This window comes from Colletotrichum acutatum (genome assembly GCF_030867785.1).
Source record: "Colletotrichum acutatum strain CBS 112980 chromosome Unknown BDZ83scaffold_204, whole genome shotgun sequence".
Taxonomy (NCBI): Eukaryota; Fungi; Ascomycota; class Sordariomycetes; order Glomerellales; family Glomerellaceae; genus Colletotrichum; species Colletotrichum acutatum.
The window spans coordinates 287-24,845 of NW_026849198.1; the positions used below are offsets into that span (position 1 = coordinate 287).

At 46.5% G+C, this 24,559-nt stretch overlaps 8 protein-coding genes across 8 annotated transcripts; 3 read left to right on the forward strand and 5 right to left on the reverse strand.

Moving 5' to 3' along the window:
• Positions 1-1,554: 1,554 nt before the first annotated feature.
• On the reverse strand, positions 1,555-2,110 carry BDZ83DRAFT_735831 (uncharacterized protein; the record flags this gene model as incomplete). Its single annotated transcript, XM_060512976.1, has 1 exon — positions 1,555-2,110. One exon carries the CDS (start codon positions 2,108-2,110, stop codon positions 1,562-1,564), a length of 549 nt encoding a protein of 182 aa, XP_060358131.1. The 3' UTR covers positions 1,555-1,561.
• Positions 2,111-3,413: 1,303 nt separating this feature from the next.
• BDZ83DRAFT_797602 (uncharacterized protein) lies at positions 3,414-3,832 on the forward strand (the record flags this gene model as incomplete). The annotated part of the gene is made up of 2 exons (XM_060515901.1): positions 3,414-3,676; positions 3,745-3,832. The coding sequence occupies 2 exons, from the start codon at positions 3,414-3,416 to the stop codon at positions 3,827-3,829; spliced, it is 348 nt and encodes a 115-aa protein (XP_060358132.1).
• Positions 3,833-4,092: 260 nt separating this feature from the next.
• On the reverse strand, positions 4,093-5,416 carry BDZ83DRAFT_724510 (beta-lactamase/transpeptidase-like protein; the record flags this gene model as incomplete). The annotated part of the gene is made up of 3 exons (XM_060512663.1): positions 4,093-4,239; positions 4,293-5,248; positions 5,332-5,416. The coding sequence occupies 3 exons, from the start codon at positions 5,414-5,416 to the stop codon at positions 4,093-4,095; spliced, it is 1,188 nt and encodes a 395-aa protein (XP_060358133.1).
• Positions 5,417-9,595: 4,179 nt separating this feature from the next.
• Positions 9,596-12,016, forward strand: BDZ83DRAFT_724511 (C2H2 finger domain protein; the record flags this gene model as incomplete). Its single annotated transcript, XM_060512664.1, has 5 exons — positions 9,596-9,924; positions 9,980-10,214; positions 10,262-10,584; positions 10,634-11,010; positions 11,061-12,016. 5 exons carry the CDS (start codon positions 9,596-9,598, stop codon positions 12,014-12,016), a joined length of 2,220 nt encoding a protein of 739 aa, XP_060358134.1.
• A 2,959-nt stretch (positions 12,017-14,975) lies between these two features.
• BDZ83DRAFT_173884 (uncharacterized protein) lies at positions 14,976-15,685 on the forward strand. The gene is made up of 2 exons (XM_060501480.1): positions 14,976-15,257; positions 15,328-15,685. Exons 1-2 carry the CDS (start codon positions 15,056-15,058, stop codon positions 15,615-15,617), a joined length of 492 nt encoding a protein of 163 aa, XP_060358135.1. The 5' UTR covers positions 14,976-15,055; the 3' UTR covers positions 15,618-15,685.
• A 776-nt stretch (positions 15,686-16,461) lies between these two features.
• Positions 16,462-16,698, reverse strand: BDZ83DRAFT_642593 (uncharacterized protein; the record flags this gene model as incomplete). The annotated part of the gene is made up of 1 exon (XM_060509625.1): positions 16,462-16,698. A coding segment is annotated over exon 1 (155 nt), but the record flags the coding sequence as incomplete, so codon positions are not given.
• A 1,737-nt stretch (positions 16,699-18,435) lies between these two features.
• On the reverse strand, positions 18,436-18,621 carry BDZ83DRAFT_642602 (uncharacterized protein; the record flags this gene model as incomplete). The annotated part of the gene is made up of 1 exon (XM_060509626.1): positions 18,436-18,621. The coding sequence occupies one exon, from the start codon at positions 18,619-18,621 to the stop codon at positions 18,436-18,438; it is 186 nt and encodes a 61-aa protein (XP_060358137.1).
• A 2,169-nt stretch (positions 18,622-20,790) lies between these two features.
• Positions 20,791-22,101, reverse strand: BDZ83DRAFT_724513 (uncharacterized protein; the record flags this gene model as incomplete). The annotated part of the gene is made up of 6 exons (XM_060512665.1): positions 20,791-20,884; positions 21,012-21,374; positions 21,435-21,616; positions 21,676-21,738; positions 21,804-21,851; positions 21,901-22,101. The coding sequence occupies 6 exons, from the start codon at positions 22,099-22,101 to the stop codon at positions 20,791-20,793; spliced, it is 951 nt and encodes a 316-aa protein (XP_060358138.1).
• Positions 22,102-24,559: the final 2,458 nt, after the last annotated feature.

Genomic DNA, 24,559 nt, shown 5'->3' on the forward strand with positions numbered 1-24,559 from the left:
TATTTGCTCTCCGGGGGTGGTGGTCAAGTGCAAAGGCATCTTGCCTTGAAAGTCAAGACGACCTGACTAACCCCAGAAGCCCCCCCATTAAAACTATATTCTAGTACTTGTGACTCACGAATAATTTATCTTCTTCGATAACAAGGTACTTAGAAACCCCAGAAGCCGGCGGGAGACTTTTCCAGATTCCTGAGCCCGCTGCACATGCAGTACTGTAAGATTGGACACACGTCGATCTCTATTCCTGAGTCGCAAATTGAGCCGGAAGTCAGAGCGAATGGTACTTTCGTAATGGATCGTTGACTCCTTTGGGAAACGATTGGACTTTAAGATTCTTGCAGCCGAGCCTGTATGTCACAAAAGCTGGAGTTGGATGATCGTTCTCCTCCCGCAAACCCACGTGAGACGCTGCAAGCGATCCTAAGGTAATCTACTGCCGACGACGGACTTGGACCTTCAGTCCAGATCAACAGCCAACAGCGGTATCATGTGGCTTAACATCCAAGCCGCCCCGCGCATTCAAAACTCTCTTTAAGTAACGGACCTGATCTACCGGCAACTATGAGTGGTACAAAGCTTGGATGAAGCTTATGTCGTGGAGAAGACTGGTTAACAAAGACATTCGGGAGATTCGTGAAATCGAGAGATTCGTGAAATCGAGCAGAGGATATGCTGAGCGACTATTCACTAACAGGGCATCACTACGACCAATGAGCGCGACCGTGCTGAAGTAGTATTTTGAAGGCGAATAAGGTCTGTCTCCGTTTAGCGTCGGAAGATGTTAATACTATAAGAAATCGTCCAGCCGACGGCGCCGTAGAAGAAATCACAGAGAACCCATATTTGAAATTCTTTGTTGGTCATCTACCTAGAATTCAAGGCAACCGACGGGATAGGCAGGAATGCCTTTGGTATATGGAGAACTTGAAAACAATGAGTTGAATTTGAAGCGTACGCGACTCGTAACATATCATTCATTCATCTAGATGCAGACATAAGACGGACGTCCATCCTTCTACTCGTTCAAGACAGGCGGCTAGAATATGGCTTTTGGCACGGGAGAGAGAGATAGAATTAGTAGCATGGACCTATACTCGTAACTATCAATGGTCCGCCTCCTCACGATTACCACGCCCAAGAGTGAGCTAGGCAAGCCTACCATCTCACGTTTTGGGTTTTGATTTACTTCATGGTGTAAACGAGCTGAGTGTTAATCCAAAAAGTTTCCATTGGTGCAACAAGAAATTGGCGAGACATGCACACATGAGGAGTAAGATTATGAGTGCTCGCCGGACTTAGCACCGATAATTAACTCACACATGTACCTTCATTTCATTTTTGTATGTGATGTAACATGTACGCCCGTCTTGCCTATATCAGAAAGTCGGACTTGGGTCATTTAAGCGGAATATTTTGTATCGATTGTGTATGAAGCTGTCTTGAGTGCATTCTTATCGTCAAATACAAGTCTCGAGCTCAACGTTTCTTTCAAGCAAGGAGAACTACAAATGACCTAGTACCTTCTCTTGAATGAATTTAAGACCAAACATAATAGCTCCATCTATTTCGGGGCGAGAAGTCTAGTATTGGAGGATCGGACACGGATGCTGGTGCCCTTTCCACCGGGGTTGAGCGCCCGTACATTGGAAATGGTGGGGTTGGTGAACTGGATGCTGTTGGTGTTTCCGCTGCGGACACCGTTGGTCCGGGCACCCCATGACAGGCTGATCTCCGGGTTGGCAGTCGACCGGCGACCCGGTCCGACGCCGAGAGGGTACTGCTGGCGGTAGGTGAAGGTTCCCTGGGTGAAGCCGGGACCCTCCCGGGAGACGCGGCCGAAGCCGGTCATGGCGGCATCGCCCTCGAGCTCGATGCCAGCCTCACCGGCGCGGGTCACGGTGGTGCCTACGTTGGTGACGGTGGCCTCGACAGCGGCAGTCTCAGCCGCTTCGGCGCCAGTGACCGCAAGGTCGACGGAGACATCTATGGTGGCGACGACTTCCGCTGCCTCGAGGACTTCGATGGTCAGCTCGATCAGGGCGAGGGCACCCAAAATGAGTTGGGCCTGAGCGTAGGCCGCGAAGAGGAAAAGAGGGAGGAGGACTCTCATGGTTCCGACTTTGGTCGAATATGGTGTAAAGAATGAATGTGGTAAAATGAGTGTGTAATTGAAGCGATTGTGTGTAAGTGAGCAACTGAATCGTGATAAGGAGACACCAACAACTTGGGCGATATCGACCAAGTCTTAAGTATGTGATCTAAGGAAGCCCGAGCCCGGACTGACTCCGGACATCTTCAACTATCTGTCCGATAATTGTGAACCATTAAGTTTTCCCGCGATAGTATCAATCAAATTGAATTATCAGTTACGAAGTTTCTACTTTTCCCAAATGGTCGAGAGATCTGCAACTGATGCCATTGTCACTTGCTTGCGAGTTATGAGCGCCGGATATGGTTTCTGCCAAGACTCAGCACAGACACATCTTCTATGGTTAGTCGCCGAGAATTTCCTAAGGCTTGCTTTAAAGGTGAGTGTCATCACGAGATTTAGAATTCGACGATTAGTTGGTACAAGTCCCGGTTGAGTCTATAGTGTAATCATCTAAGAGGAGTTACTTTCCCAAGAGAGGTCGTGTGAGGCTGATTGGTGAATTGAGTTAGACGACCTTGATGAGCTGGACGTTGGGTAATCCACCCTAGGCGCTTAGGAAGCGGAGTTGACAGCGTCTGTCCATCTCCTAGTCCTGTCCAGGTTTTGGTGAGGCTCTGATAGAAATCTCTTTGTCGTCTATAAGACTCATTTGTCTGACAAAATATATGGTGTCTTGGTGTTTGCGAGGCTTCTGATGCCGTAGAACGCCCACCATTCCACTACCGTGCATTTGTTTCTTTCGTAACATCCCCTTCTTTGCTAAACGTTCGTGCATGACATATATGCCTTCTTGATCACTCTATTACTCATATCGATGATGTTACTTTCGCGATTGCCCTAACACTCCCAATCCTCCGATCAGTTGTTGTTGTTATTCCGTTTCTAGCGTGATTCTTTCTTCGGCAATCCCGATTTACGAGGACTTAGGCCCCATAAATCTTGAACCATGAGACGATCCCGACTTTACCATGGGACATTTTCTCTTCCAAGAAAGTAAAAAAACAGTGATTCTGCGAGTCGACTGAGCCAAGACTCGGAGCCTGGAGATACCCTGTTGAGATTACGAGCGCATTCCGTGGCAGGGGTTCATCCGGTGTTACGCAGTCACGAACGACTGTATATATGATCATGAGCCACGCCGCGTCTAAGGTTGGTTGGACCATCTGAACAACAGCTCTCACATTCATTTTATCAACATCATTTGACGCTCCCTACACTCTTTTCAGGAAGCTTCAACTTGTACATTCTGTATTTTTCCACAATGCAGGCTTCTCTCTTCTTGGCTGCTCTCCTGGCCGCGGTTGTGCCTGCACTCGCCTATGAGGTGGGCACTGGCTCATGCTGCACAGCTCAGCTCAAGGCTTGCCACGAGCAGGGCGCCGATGCCTGCATCTGGACCAATGCGGCTATTTGCGTCAACAACCCCAAGAACTCTATCCCCATTGACGAGACTTGCAACGAGAAGTGCCCTACTGCCTCAGTGAAAACCCCAGATGGCTTCATCTACAAGTTCCAAAAGCATAAGTTAGTTTTCTATGACACTTGTGTCTGTCTAGTCACAAGCTTGGAACATTGGCTAATCAACTTTATAGCGCTCCCGCCGGTACCTGTGTCTGCAGCAACACCAACCCGAATGTTGGAAAGTACTGCTACGGGCGTAAGAGGGACCAATTCTGAGATAAAGAGAGGGGCTGAATTAAAGCATTGAACTTTTCAGACAGCGGCGATTGTAATGTTGTTTTGAAAGAATGATATATAAGCTAAGACCTTACGGTTGTTGTTGAAAAGCCATGAACTGTTCAAATTCGCCGATTTGTGGCCCTTGCCTATCCTTGTATCACGCACATGAAGAACTTTGAATGTCGGCAACCGTTTCCCGTCTCACAGCTCCCTGCTAGAAGCATGGACCGAGGCTGGGGTATTGTGATTGCATAGCCATACTACAGAAAGCTTCGGAAACCATGATCATGGTTTGACTTGTACACATGTCTCTGAAATGCGCCAATGATCTCCTCGATTTGTGGATCTTGAGGTGGGAGGACGTGAGACATGATGAGACCACAGAAGCCGTTGGTTCGATCAATAAACTGTAACTTATGTTTAGCACACGAAGTTGGAAGGGAGAGGACGCAAAGCTGACCCAAAATTGATTCGTTCCACCACCCCATACCAAAGTCTTTGATCCTCGTGGGCACTGCGCTTCTGAACGCCGACCGTCGATCAACATTCCTCCCAATCCCCAATTGTAGACCTCGCCGCGGTAGAAATCGCCAATGGTTAGTTTTTGCCTGTCGAAACCTGCCTGTAGAGCTGCTCTGCTTTGGTCCGACAAGTTGGCCTGGAACATCATCTCCACAGAATCGGGCTGGAGCACACGTGTATCGTTGCTGAAGATGGAATAGAGGAGCTCCATGTAGTCTCCTGCGCTGCAATAAGCCCCATGACCTCCAAAACACTCGGTGTCGACTCCTTGATTTAAGGTCAGGACGTTAGGATGCACCTCGAGCCTCCCGGTAGTTGCGTTTCTTTCCGTGAGCGTGGCGACCTTCTGGTTTTCCCCCTCTGCATTTGGCCAGAAAGTAAAGCTCGATGCTCCCAGTGGCGCCCACACGTGTAATTTTAGGTATCTTTCTAGAGACATGCCGGTAAGCTGCTCTAACAACTTGCCCGCCCAATCAAGTCCGCAACCATAGTCCCAGCCCTCTCCCGGTTCGAAGAGCAGCGGATCGTCGAAACGTTCTTCGATGGTAGGTTCCAAGGTAGCCGGGAGTTTTCCTCTGAGACTTCGAAGTCGTCTTAGGTCTTTATTCTGAAAGTAGTAGCTCGTGCCGGCGGAGTGTGTCAAGAGATGGCGAAGAGTTATTGGGTTGCGACGCTCGTTGAGAATGGGTGAGCCGTCTAGATGCCAGCCAGCCAGGACTTTCTGGCGTCCCAGAACTGGGAGCATAATGCTCACATCTGAGTCTAGTGTCAGCAGCTGTTTCTCTACGAGCTGTAACACAGCTACCGTGAGCGGGAGTTTTGAGCAGGAAGCTAGCGTGAAGACAGTGTCTTTGTCGACGGGGAGCTGATTGGGCCATGATGGCGATGGGCCACCTAGGCATTCGGATACGATCTCGGATCCTACCATTGCATTAGTTGTATGAGAGAGAAATCGGGTCTAAGCGGGATTATCTAACCATCACGACGTTTGGCGAAGAGTACTAACGACGAGAACACGTCGTCCTGCAAAGAGTTGTGAAGGAGTTTCTTGAACGGTGTCATCGTAGACAAGACCTTATGCTAGTTTCAAAAAGGTTGTCACAGGAGCGGCTGGTAATCAATAAGTATCGTTTGTGAAAGAAAGCTAGAAAGTGAAAACCTCGGCAGAAGGCTCCGCTCCGATGGGGTCCGCAAGAGTAAACCCCTGGCGCGAAAGATACAGCAAGTAGGTCTAGATTCATCGGGACTGCCTTATGGAGAAGATTTCATCACGTACTAGCATGGTGTCCAATATTCACTGTCACATATCCGTACCTAACTGATCACATAAGTGGGGGGCAAGTAGTTTGTCCGGACTATCCGTAGTGCAGATTATCGAATATGATATCTGAGGACGAGAAAGTCAAATCGCAATACGAGCATAGCTCTGCTGTGTGGGTAATGTCCGTGGAGTCGGGACTGTATGAGCTCGGTCTCGCATGGGTAGGGGTCATATTATCGGGATTGTGAATATCGTTGATTTGTCAATGGCGATGACGCGAATGAGAATCTTACCTTGAAGCCGAGAGGGGTAACAGCAACTGAGGGTTGTCAGGTTCAGTCTGATCTCATTTAGAGTAGTCTCTTTCAATCGTAAAGAATAAGATTGCCAGGAATGATCTATTAAATGGCTTGTCGCCAACTGCAGACTTGTGTTGGTATTATTACAAAAGACCAGTCTCTTATGCATTCACAATTAAGCGGCTTTCTCATACCTTTATACCAATATGTCGCCCAAGTGTCCCTGGATCCCCCGCCGCTTTTAACGTAGTAAGCAACGGTAAGCGGGGGTAAGCGGGGTAAACGAGCGTATAAAAGATCTATGAATAATGGAGTAAATACTCTTAATAAGAAACCTAAGTATAGAGTCGAGTTTCTTAGGAAAAAATATAAGTCGATTTTTAGAAAAGAATATAAATAAAAACTTTACACTAGTTTATTAATTATTAATCGTTAATAAGAAGAGTAATATTACTTTAATTAAACTATATTCACTAATATTTTTTATAAAAATATATTATATTAAATATAACTAGCTATTTTCAAACGTAAAACATAAATTATTTAATAAGTTTAATAATAATTAAAATAACTAGTAAATAATATATGATTTATAAATAAAATTAAAAGAGTAAAAGTATTATGGCTAGCTAGTTATAATAAATATATTAATAAGAGTTAAAGCTATAAAAGCTAAATAAATAGTATTATAATTATAAATAGCTTCTTAAAAACTATATTTATAAATTATAAAGTAAATAAAGCTTTAATAATTAATTATAGTTTTATTAAAAAAGGGTTTTTAATAAAACTAACTAAAAGTAATTATAAAATTTAATATTAAATTAATTATTAAAAAACTATAAAAAGTCTATTTTTTAATTTAATTTAAGTTTATATTATATACAAATCTCGTTTTTAAATATATCCTTTATAATATCTTTATTTATTATTATTTAACTATTTATTAAACCGTTATCTATTCTATTTATTTATATTTATCTATTTTATTTATTTATAGATATATATTTTTCATTTTAATATATAATTATAGTTATATATTTTAAAGGTAAATTTATTTACCTTATTATTTGCTTTATTCTTTATATTACGTAAGCATATTATATATTATATTAATCTATAATTTCTGTAGATTATTATAAGTATTAATTATAATTCTCTTAAAGTAGTATTACACACTACGATTACGCATTCACTTACGTATACGCTTATTAATTATATTATAATTAATAAGTAATAGAATATTCTAGTAGGAAGTTTTTATAACTATATAATAGCATCTTTTAACCTACCTAGACCTTTCGTTAAGCAAGCAACTTCTTATATAGTAATCTAACTATATTACTCTTTTTAAATATATAAACTTTATTTATTACGTTTATTACCCCTTTATTATAACTAGCTAGTTATAATAAATATATTAATAGAAGTTAAGGCTATAAAGGCTAAATAAATAGTATCGTAGTTATAAATAGCTTCCCTAAAGCTATATCTATAAGTTATAAAGTAAATAAAGCTTTAATAATTAATTATAGTTTTATTAAAAAGGGTTTTTAATAAAGATAGTTAAAAGCAATTATAAAATTTAATACTAAGTTAATTATTAAAGAAGCTATAAAAAGTCTATTTTTAAGCCTAGCTCAAGTCTATACTATATATAAATCTCGTTTTTAAATATATCCTTTATAATATCTCTATTATTATTATCTAACTATTTATTAAACGGTCGTCCGTCCTATTTATTTATAATTATATATTTTATTTATTTATAAGTATCCGTTCTTTATTTTATTATATAATCGTAGTTATATAATTTATTTATAATTTTTTTATTTTAAAAGGGGTCGTCCTAAGTCCGTCGTCTTTATATATATAGTATAATAGCCGCTATAGGTTTTATAAAGTAAGCCCTAGCTTTATTATATATATTAAGTCGTAATATTAGCTTCTCTTTTTAAAAGTCTAATCCCCTAGGCTTATAAATAGGTCGTCTATTTTTAAGTTAAGGAGTCGTTAAATATTTTTATTCGAAAATATATTAATATAATATTAAGTTAAATTAAAAAATTAAAGTTTTAAATAGCTACGTCTCGTCGTAAACTATTATATACTATTTACTTTTTTAATAAAAGTATAGAAATTATACTTTATTTATATTATCGTTTATAAAGCGTTCGGTATTTAGTTCTTTTTAATTCCGATATTTATAAAATATATTATTACCTAGGTATTTTTTATAATATTTTTATTAATACTATTTATATTCGTAAATATTATAATATTTATTTATTAAGTCTAGCTAATTAATATAGTTAATTATTTAATATTAAAATCCGATCGTTTTAATTATAAAAAGGAAATAAAAGAGTTATGATTTTAAAAAAGAGCTACGGAGTTATAAAAGAAAGCTAAGGTTTATTAAAAAGCTTAGGCCGAGTTAAATAAGTCGTTATTTAAATTAAAACGTTTTCGTTTATAAAAAAGAATAGTTTTTAAAAAGAGTTATATCGTATTAAAAGAATTCTTTAAAAATATTAAAAGTACTTTTTTAATAGTTTATAAAATATAAATTAATAATACTTTTAGTATAATTAATTAAAACGCTATAATAACTAGGAGTTTAGGGTTTAATTTTAATTTTAATATTCTTTAAAAAGCTATTAAAAGTTTTAAAAGTTCGTAATAGGTTCTCATATATTTTCTTTATATCCATAATTCTTTTATTTAATTAAGAATTTTCGTATTTTATTTTTAATTCTATAGTTAATAATTTTTTTAACTTCGTATTTTAGTTCGTTTAGTTCTATAATAATATAATCTTTTATATATAAACCCTTAAGTATTAATTTAAAAAATAAAATATAAAAAACTAAATAATATTTTATTATATCTAGGAGTTTTAATTTATAATTAATAAATAAGACTTTTTTAGTAATTTCAAAGGGTCTAAGTTTTTTATAATTTAATTTATTATTTAGTTATTTTATTTTAATATTATAATAAAGAAGATAGGCGCTATTCCCTTTTTTTAAAATTAGTCCTCTAATCCTAGATCTATCTACGTTTTTCTTTATATATTAATATATAAATTCGAAGTCTAGAAATACTTTTTTTTTAAAATTCTTTAAGTTTCATAATATTCGCTATTACTTTTATAATTTATAATCTTTATTATATTTCTTTATATATTATTAACTAAAATCCGTAGTTAAAATAAAACGGGGATTTTTTTATACTTTTACTTCCTTAAACTAAGAGACGGCTAATTTGCCGCCTTTTTTGGCAGCTTCTGCCGCCTGATCCAGCGGGCCATCTGCCATGAATCAGTCGCCGCTTTACAATCAGGCACCATCCCCACCAAGCGACCCTCGCCCTTTCCCGTTCCAAGCACGTACCCCGGAGTACCTGCCATTGTATCTCAGCCACACTACCGTCCTGAACAGTCCACGCGGCTACGGCCAGTTTGTCTAGTCTTGACTTCCCAGTCCTTCTTTGTGTATTGGTTTCCAACAGCCAAATGTGGCCGCCAGAATGGGCCCTGCCATGACTCACCCTTTGCACTATTTAATCCACGAGTGCTGCACTGCCCGTTGAGCCGATTCCTCGATTCATCCGCTCTCAAAGTCAGACCATCACGACTTGTTCGATCATCACCTCCCGACTGCCGAACCACTTCCCACTATGGCGAAGCGCCGACGTACGAACGTGGACGATTCCGATTCCGATGCCTCATTCGCTGCCGAAAGTGAAAGCGACGACTACGACGAGGACGACGTCTTTGATACGAAGGATGAAAAAGGCGATTCGAGCTCCGACGCAACCGATATCGACGATCTCTGCGATGACGATGTGGATGTCGAAGACCAAATTAGACTCTTTGATGGCAATCTTCAGTCATCCGAGTATTGGCGACACAAGGTCGAGGCGTTCACTGAGGACCCCTTCGCCTGCCAGGATTATAGCCCTGGGACGACGGTGCTTCTCGATGCCGTGGAGGAACAGTGGCGACAGTACGTGCTCGCAGACTTCGTACGTTGTCAACCTGCTGACGGTATTCATTTACAGGTTTTGTTGTGTTCTCAAACGCGATCCAAAGGAATGCTATGCAAAGATCTCGCTCGGCCTCATGTACAATTTTTTCGACTGGGTCATGAGTCAGAAGATTGGTAAGAATGGCAGAAAAAAACGCGGAATCAAGAAGAAGAGCTCTTTGGGCACATACTGGAAGGTCTTTCGACTCGTCTTCGAGAGAGCCGTGGGTGAAAAGATTAACCAGAAGCTGAACCGCAGCATGCACAGAGCAGGTTCCTTCCACACCGACATCAGTGCTCATACTGACTGCTCTAGGTTCTACGAGATTTAGGAAAGAAACACCGGCTGAGCGAGCAGCGGCGAGTTAATCGTTGTATGACGATCGACGATCTCAAGCTGCAGATCGAGACGACGCTAAGCACGACGAAGAAGTCGTTCAAGCTTGGGGAGCTGCGCATCCTCGCCGTGCTCTTTCTCCTCCTGCTTGCGCCGGCCGGTTCTCGCCCAGAAGCGACCCTGAACCTGCGGTTCAAGGACATCAGGGTCGTTCTGGCCAGAGACCCAGAAGGCGGACCACACAAACTTCTCCTTCGCTTTACTCCGGAGTTCACCAAAAGCTATCTTGGCGAGAAGGAACAGTGAGTCGTCCCAGTCTGCTGCAACCCATAAATCATACTTACATCATAGGAAAACATACTCCATCCCCGAGACGATGTTCGATCCGTCCTTGCTCCTAAGCCCCCATGTATTCCTCCTCGGCGTCCTCTTCCGACACCGAGCTTTCAACGCATCCAGCCTCACCTCGCCACACCATCTTGATAACCTCGACATACATCCTGGCGAGCGGGAGCTGCCCCTGCCGTTGAGAGAGGACCTGAATGATACCTTCATATTTCGTCGGGTCATCGAGACATTTACAGGCTATCAAATTTCCACCAACGATCGTATCACCTCTGGCATGATGGCGGCGTGGATTCAGAGAATCGGCGAAATACTCGGCTTCGAGTACCCTACGATAGCGTACAACCTACGCTATAATGCTGCCAACGCGTTCGACCAAAGCGGTTTGTCTTCTTGATAGCTTAGTAGCCGGTCATGCTAACTCGCAACGCAGTCGACGTCAGCGAAGCCCTCCGGAATCTGGCTCTAGGACATGGCAACTCCGATCCTTTCCAGAGACACTACCTCGGACGGAACATTTCGGCCGACCTTTGGGGCGTCCTCCGAGGGCAGAAGCCACAGCAGGCGCTCATGAAGCAGTCTTGCAGCATAGGTCACTCTATCTCCGAGCGTCGCCCCACCGGCCTCACAACAGAGCAGTCTGCATCGGTCGCCACGCATCCGACTATCAGGGAGCTGACAAAAGCTCTTCGAGAACTGCCGCAAGGCTCCAAACAGTACAACCAAGTCAAGCGAGCGAGACGGAACGAAAAGCAGAGGCTTCGGAGAGAACTCAAACAGAGAATCAGAGACGAGTGGACTGACAAGCAAGCCACAGACGACATCGAGCGTCAGATACATGGCATCGGATTTGACAATCCTGCGACGGACAACACCTGTCGACCTCAGGGCACAGCACAAAGGCACCTGATGAAGAAACTCACTGCCCCGACCGTGACCACGCTCGAAGGTCAATATCGAAGGAGGGATGAAGCCATCGAGGCTGTTTCCACATATTGCCTTGTCCAGGAAGGATGCACTGTGCCCCGGTCTCGCCCTCTGTCGACACCAGAGGCCGCCGTTTATTGCTCTACTTCTAATCCGCCTGAGGGTGGCCAGTTGGACCTCGCCATACGATCTGTTTTTATCACTAACGATAAGGAGCGGCCCAAGAGATGCTTTATCTGTATTGGACAGGCCTTGGATTTAACTCCAGATGGCAAGGCTCGATTGGACGAACTCACCCATGAGTTCTACACATCTAATGATTTGACCAAGCACTTCCGAAACAAGCATTTGTCCAAGGTTGCGGACGGTGAGAGACCCGAGTGCAAGGTTTGCAAAATGACGCTCGAACACAAAATGCACCTCCAAAATCACGCCATGAGGATACACGGCACGGTGTCTTGATCACTCATGATGCGAGGCACAAGGTTCTGGAGGGCAAACCGAAGATGTCGAGATCCTCAATCAGGCGTACTTCCGGTCTTGAAATTCAATGCTGCGGCACGCTTACACACAGGTTATGAATGGTTCTCTGATTACTTGCCTTGTCCTGACTTTTATTACGAGGAATGCTGATTGACGGGGCTTATCTGGGGGTTAGAGTACGCGCGTGACAAAGGGAGAGGGGCACATGCACATTTGCCCAACTACTAAGCAATTTAAGGAGAGGTTTGCTGATAGATCCATTCAGCTTCACGGTCTGTAGATTGATACATAGACAACAAATGACTTTAACTTGATTTGGACTACAGGACAGCCATGTGTCTCACAACCGTAGCCGTGAACGACATACTCCCCGTGAGCATTCGGACGTTCGTGACATAACGGGTTCAATCATGACTTGACCTGACCACGACCATGACGAAACCCCGAATGCAGCCCTTGAGCGCCCTTATGAGCTACCGCCTCTTCCTCAGGCGGACCTCATGGGAGACCGCCCGCCAAACTCAAGAAGACCAACATGACAAAATCTTTGAGGGATGGAAGTTGAGAGGGGAACCAGGGCCACCACACAAAATAGCTCATTGTGCATTGCAGTTTTTTCTGGTGAAGCCAATGCCAATCCACCTGCTCGTGCAGAAACTTGAAGTAACCCAGTCTCCTCGACGTACTACTACCGTTGTATGTGAGGACGATCCCATGAAGACTAGCTCTGCAGGAGTAACAGAGCCTAGATCGAGCTCGTCGCATGAGGCCGACACGGACCAGAAGCCCGGCGGCTGCGGGGCCATCCCCAGGGGACTCCGGGGAGGAAATACGAATAGCTTTCCGCTGTTAGGGATTCGCGTACGGAGTCGCCTGTTTCGCCAACAAAAGATGCCAAAAAAAGCTAGGCGAGAGGCATGTGAGATATGTCAGGTGGGAAATTGCGGCCTAGGGATAACGGAACTCGTATTTACTACAAACTCTCGATTTTCATAAGGCTGAAAGTTTTGCTGCTCATATTTTCCCTTTTCCCTTTTTCCTAGTTTAAGACTTCTTTGCAAGACTGGACACTGAAAACATCTCTGCTCGTTATCGGACGATGCGGGCATTCATTGATCCTGCGAAGCGAGTCCTAGCAACATGCTATGCATCTCTGGGTTCTGCGTCGGCACGTACGCCGACGCCACCAACAATCTTCAATGCGGAAGCCGGACAACGGCCGCAGTGTTACCCGAGGACGCTATCGGCACCTGTTCTCTGCTTCTCTGTTCACCCACAACAAACTCCTAACCCCCCATCTCCCTTCTTCCCTCCACTCCGTCGGCACCATCCTCGTCCACCTGCTATGTCCCATCGGGACCGTAACGACCTTACCTTCTATTCCCACCCATGGCTCCTGCACTGCTATGATCGTGAAGTCCCGCAACGCCTCGTCATTCATCAAGCTCTCGGTGGGCCGCATCCTGCTTCCTCTCATTGAGCTGAAGAATCTGGACCTTCTTACCCATGATAGGCGGGTACAGCTTCGGGCAGTTCTTGCTGAACGACTCGTGCGGTCCGCCGCAGGGCAGGCATTTCACCATCGTCTCGTGACACTCAGAGTGGTGGTGGCCTACCTTGGCACAGCGTCGACATACCTGGGGATTTGCGCACTGGTAAGACTTATGCTTCGCGATCTGCTAGCACTTCTAGCACTGCTGGGGGCGTGGCCGCCGCTCGAACGCCATCGTCGTGCCGGACTCCCCTCCGGCGTGGAAGAAGCCCTCGGAGATCAGTTTACGCGCATCACACCGCCAGCTACCATGTCCGTCCGTCGCGCGCATCTCTTTTTCCACCGCAGCCCGGACCCGACCGGCGTTGAGCTTGTCGCTGCCGTCTTCTACCCCCGACGTGTCGATCGTACAGAATACCAGTTCGTCACGGCCCGGCGGCGTTGTGTAGTCCAACGTAGCCATCCTCGAGTCGCGAGCTGCCACGCCTAGACCGCTTCGCGCGACGTCCGCGTGTAACACACTGGGGCTGTCCCGCGTTGCCGCCACTGTCGCGAGTGCTTCGAGATTTTTGTTCGTTTTGGCGCTTTCATCTTCTACGCGTTCTTTTATCGCTTGTAGCTCCCCTCTAACTGTCTGTAGCTCGCTTTTAACTGTTCAATGGGCTCCACTGATGGCCAAGCGCCCACTCTACCTCTCGCTCGTCCAATGAAGAAAGGTGAATGTATCCCACATGCGGTGCAAGACACCACCCAATCAAGATACAGTATCATCCTTCCACTTCTTTGGTGGGGCTTTCCCGGAGCTCTCCCTACCCCCCTCCGCGACTGTTCCAGCTTAGCCTGCAATGATTTCCGGGGCAGGCCTTGGCTGGTCATGCATGTTGGGTCCGTGACACAAACCTTTTTAGGGTAGGGCAACCGAATCATGCTCCGTGCACTCTTGGTGCAACAGGACGACCGCCTTGTTTTAGTGATGCCGAAATGCCGCCTAATTGTAAGCAAAGTCAGTATCAATTTGTCACATGCTGCAAAGTCAACTACAGTGCAATTTCTCTACTAGCGTCCTCAGTCCGAACGACTATGACATGAGACAGTGGGGACTCAGGTTTGCAAACAACGGTAGTTCCACTACTACGTCGTACAGCTCAGCTCAGCTAGGAACCCGCCAACACGATATGTGCCATGGAGCCAGGAGTAGATGGGTCTATGGCACAGACCGACGAATTCAGAGACGCCGATTCCTGGATTAAAGTCAACTAGATGCTTCCTTTCTCAAGATGGAAAGCTCCTGAGCCGTGTTCGGCTCTTTTCTCGCGGATTTAGGTTGTCTTGCTCGGCCAAACAGTGTCCAAGCAAAGTGCCTTGAATTCTTTTGTCTATAAGTCGAATCCCCCAGCCAGTCAGTCATTGATGACCAGTCGTCACACGTCCACATACCTACTCATTCTTTTAGCCTCGACTTCTACAGTCATATCAGCTCCTTTTTTCCACATTCATTCGTTCGATAAAGCTCTAGTTAGGATACGATGCCCTCATTTCTCTCCTTGGTCCTCACTAGTGTGATGACCTACTCTGTCTTAGCTAGCATCTCGTCTCCCAATTACCTCCCCTTTGAGCTTGAGAAACGCGACTGCGGCTTCAGCTACTGCGATTGCCAGAAAGTCCAGTGTTTTCTCGACTTTTGCTTCGACGATCACGTAGATCCCTGGGTTCTGGTCGACAGTGCCAGTGCGTCCCCCTACGTTTACACGCCTTTTCTCCGAGACAACTAAGACTTGCTGACACCTTTTTAATACAGTGAACCAGTATTACGGGGTAGACTGTGGTCAGTTCGATTATTGGAAACGCAACGAGCCCGCTGAGTATTGTAACAACGGGCTGCGTAAGGGAAATGCTCTCTTCTACATTAACCGCAAGTTCGGCTCGCTTGGTAAATCATTTACGGTTGATTACAAGAATACGGACGCCAAGGCCCCAAACCGCGGCTCCGTGTACGGATCCTGCCGCCCAGTCCAGGACGTGCAGTGTACTTGCCACTCGCGTTACAATTCTGCGAAGCATGACTGCTCAAGAAGCTGCGATGATTGAGAAGGCTGATGGCGCCAACAATAAGATGAACTGTACTCCGTCAGGGCGGACAATGTGAAGCGGTCAGAAGTGGTGGATGAGGAGCACGGCACCATGGCTGCAGTGTCAGAAGCTTTCAACAAGAAAATAAGTTGAGTCACAGAAATACCCTGCACAAGTAAGAAAAACACAGCGGAGGCGTAAATGTCAATGGATGTATTTTTGATCGTAAGGAAAGGCTTGTGACCAGCTGTAGTCTTATCAGGAGTGAGGATAACTCAAAGCGAATGAACAAGTGCGCCCGACGGAACTGAGGGGTGTCCTTTATCGGTACATACGTAACGAACTGATAACATCCTGAAGCATTGAAGGATGAAAATCCTAGTTGCTGTATAGTGGAACATTGTGGATGAGCGAGAGGAGGTGAAAGCACAACAAACTTTCGCTCCTCAATCCGAAGGAAGGTATCCAATCTTGAAATACTTGTTCGCAGCATACATGTACTGGCCGAGTGGCCATGATGTATTCTGCTCGGTTCATTAGCTCGCTTTACATAGCTGACACAATAGCTTAACCTACAATAAAGGCTACATATAGAACTATAATACACAGCCTATTATGAAATCGCTCCTTTTGCCAGCAGCTATGTCCGGACAGTGGGGTTTGGCTAATAGCCAAAGCGTCAGAAGAAACAAACTTGAATACATTAAAAATCAAAAAATAAGAAGAAAGATTTTTTTCTTTCAAGTATAGAAATCTCGCCTTATTCAACCCGCTCCTATGGCCGCTTCGTCCGTATAGTTTAACTAAACCCTATTTCCCGCCTCGCCCATTTATTTATATAATACTTTTAATTAATGACTCCGCAAATTCATTTATCCCCGACGAGGTGCACTCTGGTACCGGCAATATGACTCTCCGTAGAGACATCCTTCGTTCGAACCAAGCCAGTAGCTTCAGAATACTTTACCGTGACTTCGTGCCCCGCCTCAATGCCCTTGCTCACTAGGATAATACGCTGCGTGCTCATCCACACAAACTGCTGGAATTGCGCGTTGGGCTGGCAACTGTGATTGATGAACCTCGTGAAGTTTCCCTGCCGACCCTGCCAGATCTGATAGGCCCGGATGCCCGTGGAGCTGTCCATGACATCCATGTTTTGCAGACTCTCGTGATGAGACCCACAAACTCTCCTATCGCCGCGCCGCGCTCAAACGGACAGAGAGCTATTAGGCCATTGTTGCGTCTGTCAAAGGTTCGGAACACCTGCACCGGGCAGGGGCTCCGGCGCCCGGACCCAAATAGCGTCGGGAAGCAGTGGCAGGAGTTGGTCTCGGGGTCTTCGGACTGTTCCCGCCCGCACAATTGACATGTGTGTATGTCTTGGACGCCAGCCACGACGTTCACTGGCGGTACCCACCGTGGGTCATCGGCACCCCACGCGCTCATATCTATGACTGAATGTTCAAGCTGCTCAAAGCTGAAGTAGGGGTCATACTCGAGATATGTGGACCGGAGCGGAACCGGAACCGATCCGTCTTTGTGGACCACCCAGTCGTGTGGGTGGCCGGAAAATTGGCGCTGTGTACGTTCGCCAACAATCATGAGTAGATGGCGCCATGTGGGTGCAGCGTATCGGCAGCGACCTCTATCTGCGGCCGGACGCACCGGAGTCGCTGCATACTGTTCGGGTCAAATGCAACTCTGTATTTGCAGAAGCGGTAGAGTCCATGCCGGAAAAGACAAGCGCTGCCCAGCCTCCCGCATCCTTGATATCCTTGTAGCCGCGCCAAATGGCCATCTTGTTTCGTAGCTCCTTCTCGGACCACCCAAGTCGTTGCATGTCTGAATGAGCCTCGCTTTGCGGCGTTTGGCGCGGGACATGTCGGGTTTAGTGATGGCAAGTAGCTCGACGTACAGTCAAAGTGCTCGATCCACCGTGCTTGGACAATAACCTCGATCAGGCGGTACGCGCGGCGATTTCCGTGATTTTCCGGCAAAAGATGTTGCCGCGGTTGAAAATCCCTCGATCTCAACTCATCCAGCGTACCTTCTGCTGAAGACGCCTGGAGCTGGCTAAATTCGAGCTGCTCAGGAAAGTAAGTCTTACCAGCATCATTGATGTCTGTCGTTGCTGCCATTACAATGAGCTGCCACTGTTCAAGCAGATTTGGGAATCCAAGCTGATGCTGCCGTGAATCTGCTCCCAGACGTTGACGACGAATTTGTCAATGGGGACTGCTGTGGATGGAGACGACGTCTGTCTGAAAGTTTACGCGTTAGGGAAACTGTTGATAAACTGCAAATGCCGCTGACTTCCGGGGGATCTTCTTTCACCTCCGCGCTTTTCCTGACTGATCGCAGCGTTGAGCCCCCCATCTCTGATATGAAGCATTAGCTTTAATCTCGGGTGATAATTGCGGCAGTCCTTGGATGGCGTCCTTTGCGCTCGGAAAAAATGCGGGCCAAAGGTGACAGTGTTGGCTGATCGATGGTGTTTCCCTTCCCGAATTGCTCGCATTCAGTCTATTATTTCGCTCTGTGGAAGGATGATGATAAGTCTAAGATTTCTGCATATCGATGATGATAGTTAGCAGAAGAACCTCTTGTGCTGGTCAATTACAGCCCCACCCATGTGGCTGAATTACGGAGGAGCCGTGAAATAGACCCAACAGTTGATTATTCGATGCTGACTTATCCACCACTCTATCTCGCAGTAATTATTTGCGTTATAGAACCGGAGTTGCACAGGCAAATGAAGGCTAGACCTTGCCAAACAACCCGTGCTAAGGGGAGGTCCAGCCCTCGATGATTAAAATAGATGTGCAACATACCGAGATCATGGGAGAGCAGGGGTTTGCCACTGCATCCCCTGCTCGCCGTCATGGATGAGAGCTTCAAATCGAAGCACCGGGTTTGCTAGGTTCCTGGACGAATAATCCCGCAGGATTTCCGCGAGCTGCTCTAGAATCACGCGGCAAAGACTCTGTCGTAAATTGTCCATACGCTGCTCCGGAGACGTCATGATCCAACGTTGGCGGTAGGAATCAGCCGGTGGGAGAAACGTCTTGACGGCAAATGGATTCTGGTTGCGCTGGGAATCAAGCAGCCGACGTTTCAAAGCTATGTCTAGGTAGGTTACGGCGGTATATCAAAAGAGTCAACAAAGAGTTGTCGAAGGGGAGGGGGATAAAAAGCGTTTTCAGAAAGACGATCTGCAGAAGGATAGGTTGAAGCTTGTCTATATCGTTATCAGATGGCTGATTACTGGGCGTTGTAGCGGGCCCACGGGCGGGTAACGGCACCAGTACCACGTCCATGCTCTTCTATACTTTGAAGGTCGGGCCAATTATGTCGACACAAGGTGAGCCGAGCATATCTTATTTTCTTTCCCTCCTTCTTCTCCTTCTTCTCCTCCTTTTGGGTGTGTGCATACATGCAACAACCGAGGAGATGTTAGGTGGTCTACCATGGCCGAGTGGAGCCCACCTGGGAGTAAGGAGCACATAATCTAACATATGGCTGTGCGAGGTGGGAATTTGATTTTTCCCTCCATTAGAGGATAGTCGCAGACGTAGTCAGAGTCTAGTTCTTCAAACGCCAGCCTGGAATAGTCCGACGAGGATTGTTGGCGCGGAGACGGAGCCAAATTGCTGGGTCGACCGAAATTCTGAAGTAGAAAGGGGGCGGGTGTGGAATTGGGCAAAAAGACCCTCCTAGCATCGTACACTTTTCGTCGCTTGATTAAGTTTGAAGGGGTGGCGTCACGGCCATAAGTACACAAGCCCCCCCCCCCCCCAAATGGGGTTAAATTGACCTGTTTCTGGCGGGTCCGCCGTCGATGTTGCGAAAGCATGACCAAGGAATAGGCTGGCCCACTGGAGAACAAGCGTCGTACAAATAAAGCTCACGTGGCCTCGGCTAGCCGACATCATCCTTGTCCCGATTAGATTGCTTGGAAACAGCCAGTCTGGGCCTAGCTGAGTCAGAACGTCAAAAGTGGTATGTCGTTCAACTGACCTTGTTCATTTATTTTAGCTTTTCCTACCCTGACCATGAGGCTTTTGCAGAGCTTGAGAAACGCGTCGGAAGCCAGCACTCGCCAGGGTGAACGGTGAAAGGTGAATATGCGCCACGAATGGTCGCTGGAAATTGGGTCACTTACATTCTCATAGTTTGGCCGACACACTTAGTGGCCGACTCCCACAATATTTCGGCTCATCTTATTGTAATGTATCCCGAATAAACACTCATCGACGCCTCCGATGCCTCCGATGAGGCCGAGATCCCCACGGCCATGACGATCATTAGTACCTGAGCGCTACGGGCCACGGAAGCTACCTATAAAATAGAGCAAAGATACCTACAACGAACCGACAACATACCCTGTCGCTTCAATAAGCAAGTTTCGGCCAATAGAGATGCCTGTCACACGTTGTGTGGCAGTGCAGTCCCAGCACACCGAGGCTTGACCGAGCTACTCTTACCTATGCAGTTCTCGATCCCAAGATTACCCAACAAGTCGCCCATCTCAAGTGGCTCTCTTAGATTTCTTCCGCCATGCGAGTGTTGAGCGGTACCATACATCCTATGCAGAGCCATCAACATCATCCGTTGACAGTGCTGCCCTTCCAGCCCGATATCGACACCCAAGACAGCCATCAAGAGTTTCAACAACGCCTCCTCCCAGCGGCATCATGCATGCTCTCGTCGTCTTGGGGTTTACCCGCATATGATTAAGAAGTCTCCGCCGTCGCAGGAGCTCAATCAGCGGGCCGAGGCTGCATGCAATGCCATGCAAGCTACCTGTGTTGAATAATCGATGTCTGTTAGATGCAATACACCTCGGGTTCATTGATCAAAGAGTGATTGCTGTTCTTCATTGAAGGATTCTTCCCATCCCGGTCGAAGCAAGGTTCTGTCTTGTATTTACCCGTCATCACCCGTTCTTGCATATTATTCAATGCATTTCTAGCATCCCTTTATCCAGACACAGTCGTCAATCCAGCAGTTCTTGCAAATTACAGTTATGCGGATTACCAGGTTTCAGCTGCTTTTTATCCGGACACAGGCGTCAATCTAACACAGTCTGACAGTATGTATGTACGTATTGTCATTCTAATGGTACATGATTAACATTGTTTAATTCGCCATCATAGGAAACATAGCCTTCTTGTGTGAGGTTCTTGTTGCTTTATCCACGAATCCGTTGTTGAAGACCAGCGAGGACCATGGACCGTTGGCCGCGTTGTGGGCAAATCCACCACCGCACAATATTGTGCATTGGTCTGATGCAATTCGTGCCTATTCGTATCACTCTCCGTGTCGCGGTGTTTTCTCCGCCAATTCTCGGCGGAACCAATAGTCGGCGGCGGACTGTTGTCGACAGCATGCAATTCCACGTTCTCCGTCAACGCTGGCAGTAGACGGCGCAGAACCGGAACGCAGCCGCAAATAATGGCGAAATTGGCTTCTAGTGCTGTCCACATCCAGAGGTCGAAACCGTCCCATGTAATATCGTATGTCATCTCCACGACGTAGTAGGTCCACCACGCTCTCATGATGCCCGCCGCAACGACCACGATACCAAGACTGAAGAGGATCATTAAGACGATTCTTTGGAGGATTTGAAGCCTGAGTCGAAAGAGTGTGGGCATTGGAAGGAGATATACGAGGATGTCGGTGATCACGCTTGTCACGGTCTGTCCAGCCAACGGTGGCCATTCTGCCATGCAGTTCATGTCCTGACCTATCGGATCCCAATTATGCCATATGGGACTTTGGTTTCGTCACATTAGCTCGGATCACGAGATTTACATCCCAGGGTGTCTCACTTACATGCATTGCGTCCAAGTCACTATGAGAAATATAATCATCATGGCAATCACAGCACCGGTGATAACCTGGGTGCCTCGCTGGAAGGTGGACCCGAGAGGAGCTATTCTTAAATAGCTCGTAAGAACGGAGAGCTTTGATAGGCCAGACGCAAACACAAAGAGTGTCTGTCCCAAGAGAGAGATCTGGATAAGGGTTGTCAGAATGATGTCTCAGGGCGCCGTCTTTGGGTCTCCATTCTTACTTGACGGCCTTGCATGCGCTGCACGAATGTTGTGTCCCATACATGGATGTTCCATCCGTATCTCTGAGTGGCTGTTTTGAAGAGTCTCAGCCATTAGTGCTAAGAACATTATAGGAGATTGCATGTACAAGGTCCGTATCTACAATGACGCACACGGTCACGAGAATTGAGAAAATCTGAATTTGTTTGTTAGCCTTGAAGTGTGGGATCGAAGGAATCACGTACAGCAGCGCCAACCTTAAGCCAATCATCCCACCAACTCTTCCGCATCATGAAGGTCCTCACATACAGCCTGAGCAGTATGCAGATGAGAGCAATGCTGAGCGAGATACTCTCGATGATGAGCAAGGACGGCCCTTTCGATTCGGGATCAACTTGATTTGGTGGCGGCCATGACTTGACAACTTCGGGTAGTGGGTATCTCATGATGTTCGATGTCCAAAGATGCTGTCCACTTGATTCGAGCCCCGTAGTAATCCGGATAGTTGTGGAGGCCAAGTTTGTATCCGGATACCTTGGAGAGGTGAAGATGGGGGCGTGATGCGAGAGACACCAGTAATAGGCCTCCCCCATGCTTTATCTTAATCTCCATGGATGGCTTAGATACGTATTGACCCCGAAGAAACCCCTGGTCCCCAAGCGTTAGCGAAAGACATTACCAGGTGTGTTTCTGCAAGGCTACCGGCCCCTAGCGCTTCTGTTCATCAGGGCAAATCCACAACGCTTGCCTGCATCGGTATGGTGCGCGATTGCATTGTGTTTGACACTTCGCATCTGGAGGTCTAACTGCCGCGCGACAAGTTGTTCTCTTATTTTTCCCACCTGTCTTAATGAGAGTCTGAACAAAGAAGCGAAGACGTCAGGGGCAAAGAGAGTTTTCGCAGACTTCTGCGTAGTATGACAATTTCATGATAGTGGGGTGGGGTTTCCATTTACATATCTGACTCGAGTCGAAGTCACGGAGCTTTTTTCAACGGGAAGAGGCGCTAATGGGCGCCGTTCATCTATTAGGTAACAGCTAGTAAAGGCAACAACTTGGAAGGTTTTGCCAGAACGTTGACAAGCTGAAAATGTTTTACTCCCTCACCTTATCGTGGACTACCCCCATGTATACAGACGCAAAAGGTGGTGATAAAGAAGTGCAATGCTTTAACAACAATACGAGACAGTTTTATTACCACATTATGCTCCTCGCCCTTATCGGACACCGATGATCGCCCAGGGCCTCCTCCGCTATGTTGCACTCCAGTTCGACATGTCAGAACCTTCCTCCTGATCGACACCAGGAAATATTCGTAGGGCGAAAACCACCAACACTAGGTTACTCTCGATTTGGGCCGTGAAGTTGCAAAAATGCAGGGAGCTCAGGTCATCCGCAATATGTGTCTCGAAGCTTTGTGAATAGAAGTTCGGATCCAGAGATGTCGCGTGGAAGGCTGAGATGTGACAAAGAGGTGGTTGCAGTTATTTGAATTTCACCTTTCGCTACAATGACCCGCAAACATCGAGTGGTAAGGCGGCGTCAGTAAAAACGCCCTAACTTTGCATCACGCTGTCCGCAAATGCCGCTACCGTGGACCACCACCAAAGTGCTCATGTGGGACTTTTGGTTTCCACCATCTTACTCATGGGCGGCTCTGACTAGACCGTGTTCCTGCCACTAAGGCTTTGGCTGTATGATGACCAACTTAAACTCCGCTGTGGACTCGAATGGTTTCTTTCACAGAATAGCGTTTGCGTTTTTGAGATTGCTCTTGATCAAGGGCTTTTCCTTGCTAATATGCTTGGTACACTGACTCAGCCCCTTTCTGGTCACGGCGCAGACCTGAGTACGAGTCATAGAGGCGCTCGAGGCCAAGTTACCTCTTTGCAGGCAATAAATCAGGTTTCACGATCCCAGAGTAGCGTTGAGCATGCGTCGTCTCCTTAGCACTAACGGTAAATTTGTGCCATTTCTATTGGCGCCTCACAACAAGCCTGACCTTCATCGAGCCCGGGCCAAGGACAGACTTCCATAGCTTCTTCGGCAATCAACTTGGTATCAGATCTCCCGATTATTTTCAGCTATCTTCACTGAGAACCTCCTGACAAGATTATGCTTGATCACCGAAGCCTTACGTACCTTGAGACTTACAGACATAGCTTCAGGGAAGCCATCTATGACTACGACACTGTTTATTTAGCATCGCAGTCTTAACTTCTGTTAACATACTCACTACGACTAGCTGGCCGTAACACTTGGCGGCTGCTTTGCGCTTGTTTAGTATAACCCGGAGATTGTGTCGTCCTGGGAGGGTTCCGAATTCCCGGCGCCGGAGTTATCGAAACCTGCGGCATTATAGTAGAATATGCGATACCGTTTATCGTCCTTCCTAGCAGGGGTAATTAGCGTTGGTACTACCCGGTACTCTTCGGTTGAATAGGAATTCCTGGAGCCCGATCTTTTCCGTGCGCATCTGGACCAAGAGTGCGCTTTGGCGTTTACTAAGGCCTTCGTAGAGTCCGAGGACCTTCTTCGTCGGCTTGGGCGTGAGACGGAACGATGTTCTCCCTCGCGTCTCGGTTTCCCAATTGGTTTGCCACGCGTGTGGGACTGTTTATGCGACCATGTCTTGACTGTCGACCTGAGTTGAACAGGGCTCTCGGCTTGTCTGCCCTGGAACCTGTCTGTCTGTCTGGCTCCATCCCGTCGCCTTCTTGGACGCGATGTCTGCTGCTTCGTTGCCCTGGATGCCGACGTGGCTGGCACCCACCGGAGCTCGACTTTGAGTCCCTGCTCTCGGAGGCTTGTGTCTTTTCTGCGATGGTCTTGAGAAGGTATGCGCCGGACTCCCTTTGGTTCGGCTGACGATCTAATGGCGGCCTGGTTGTCGGTGTGTATGAA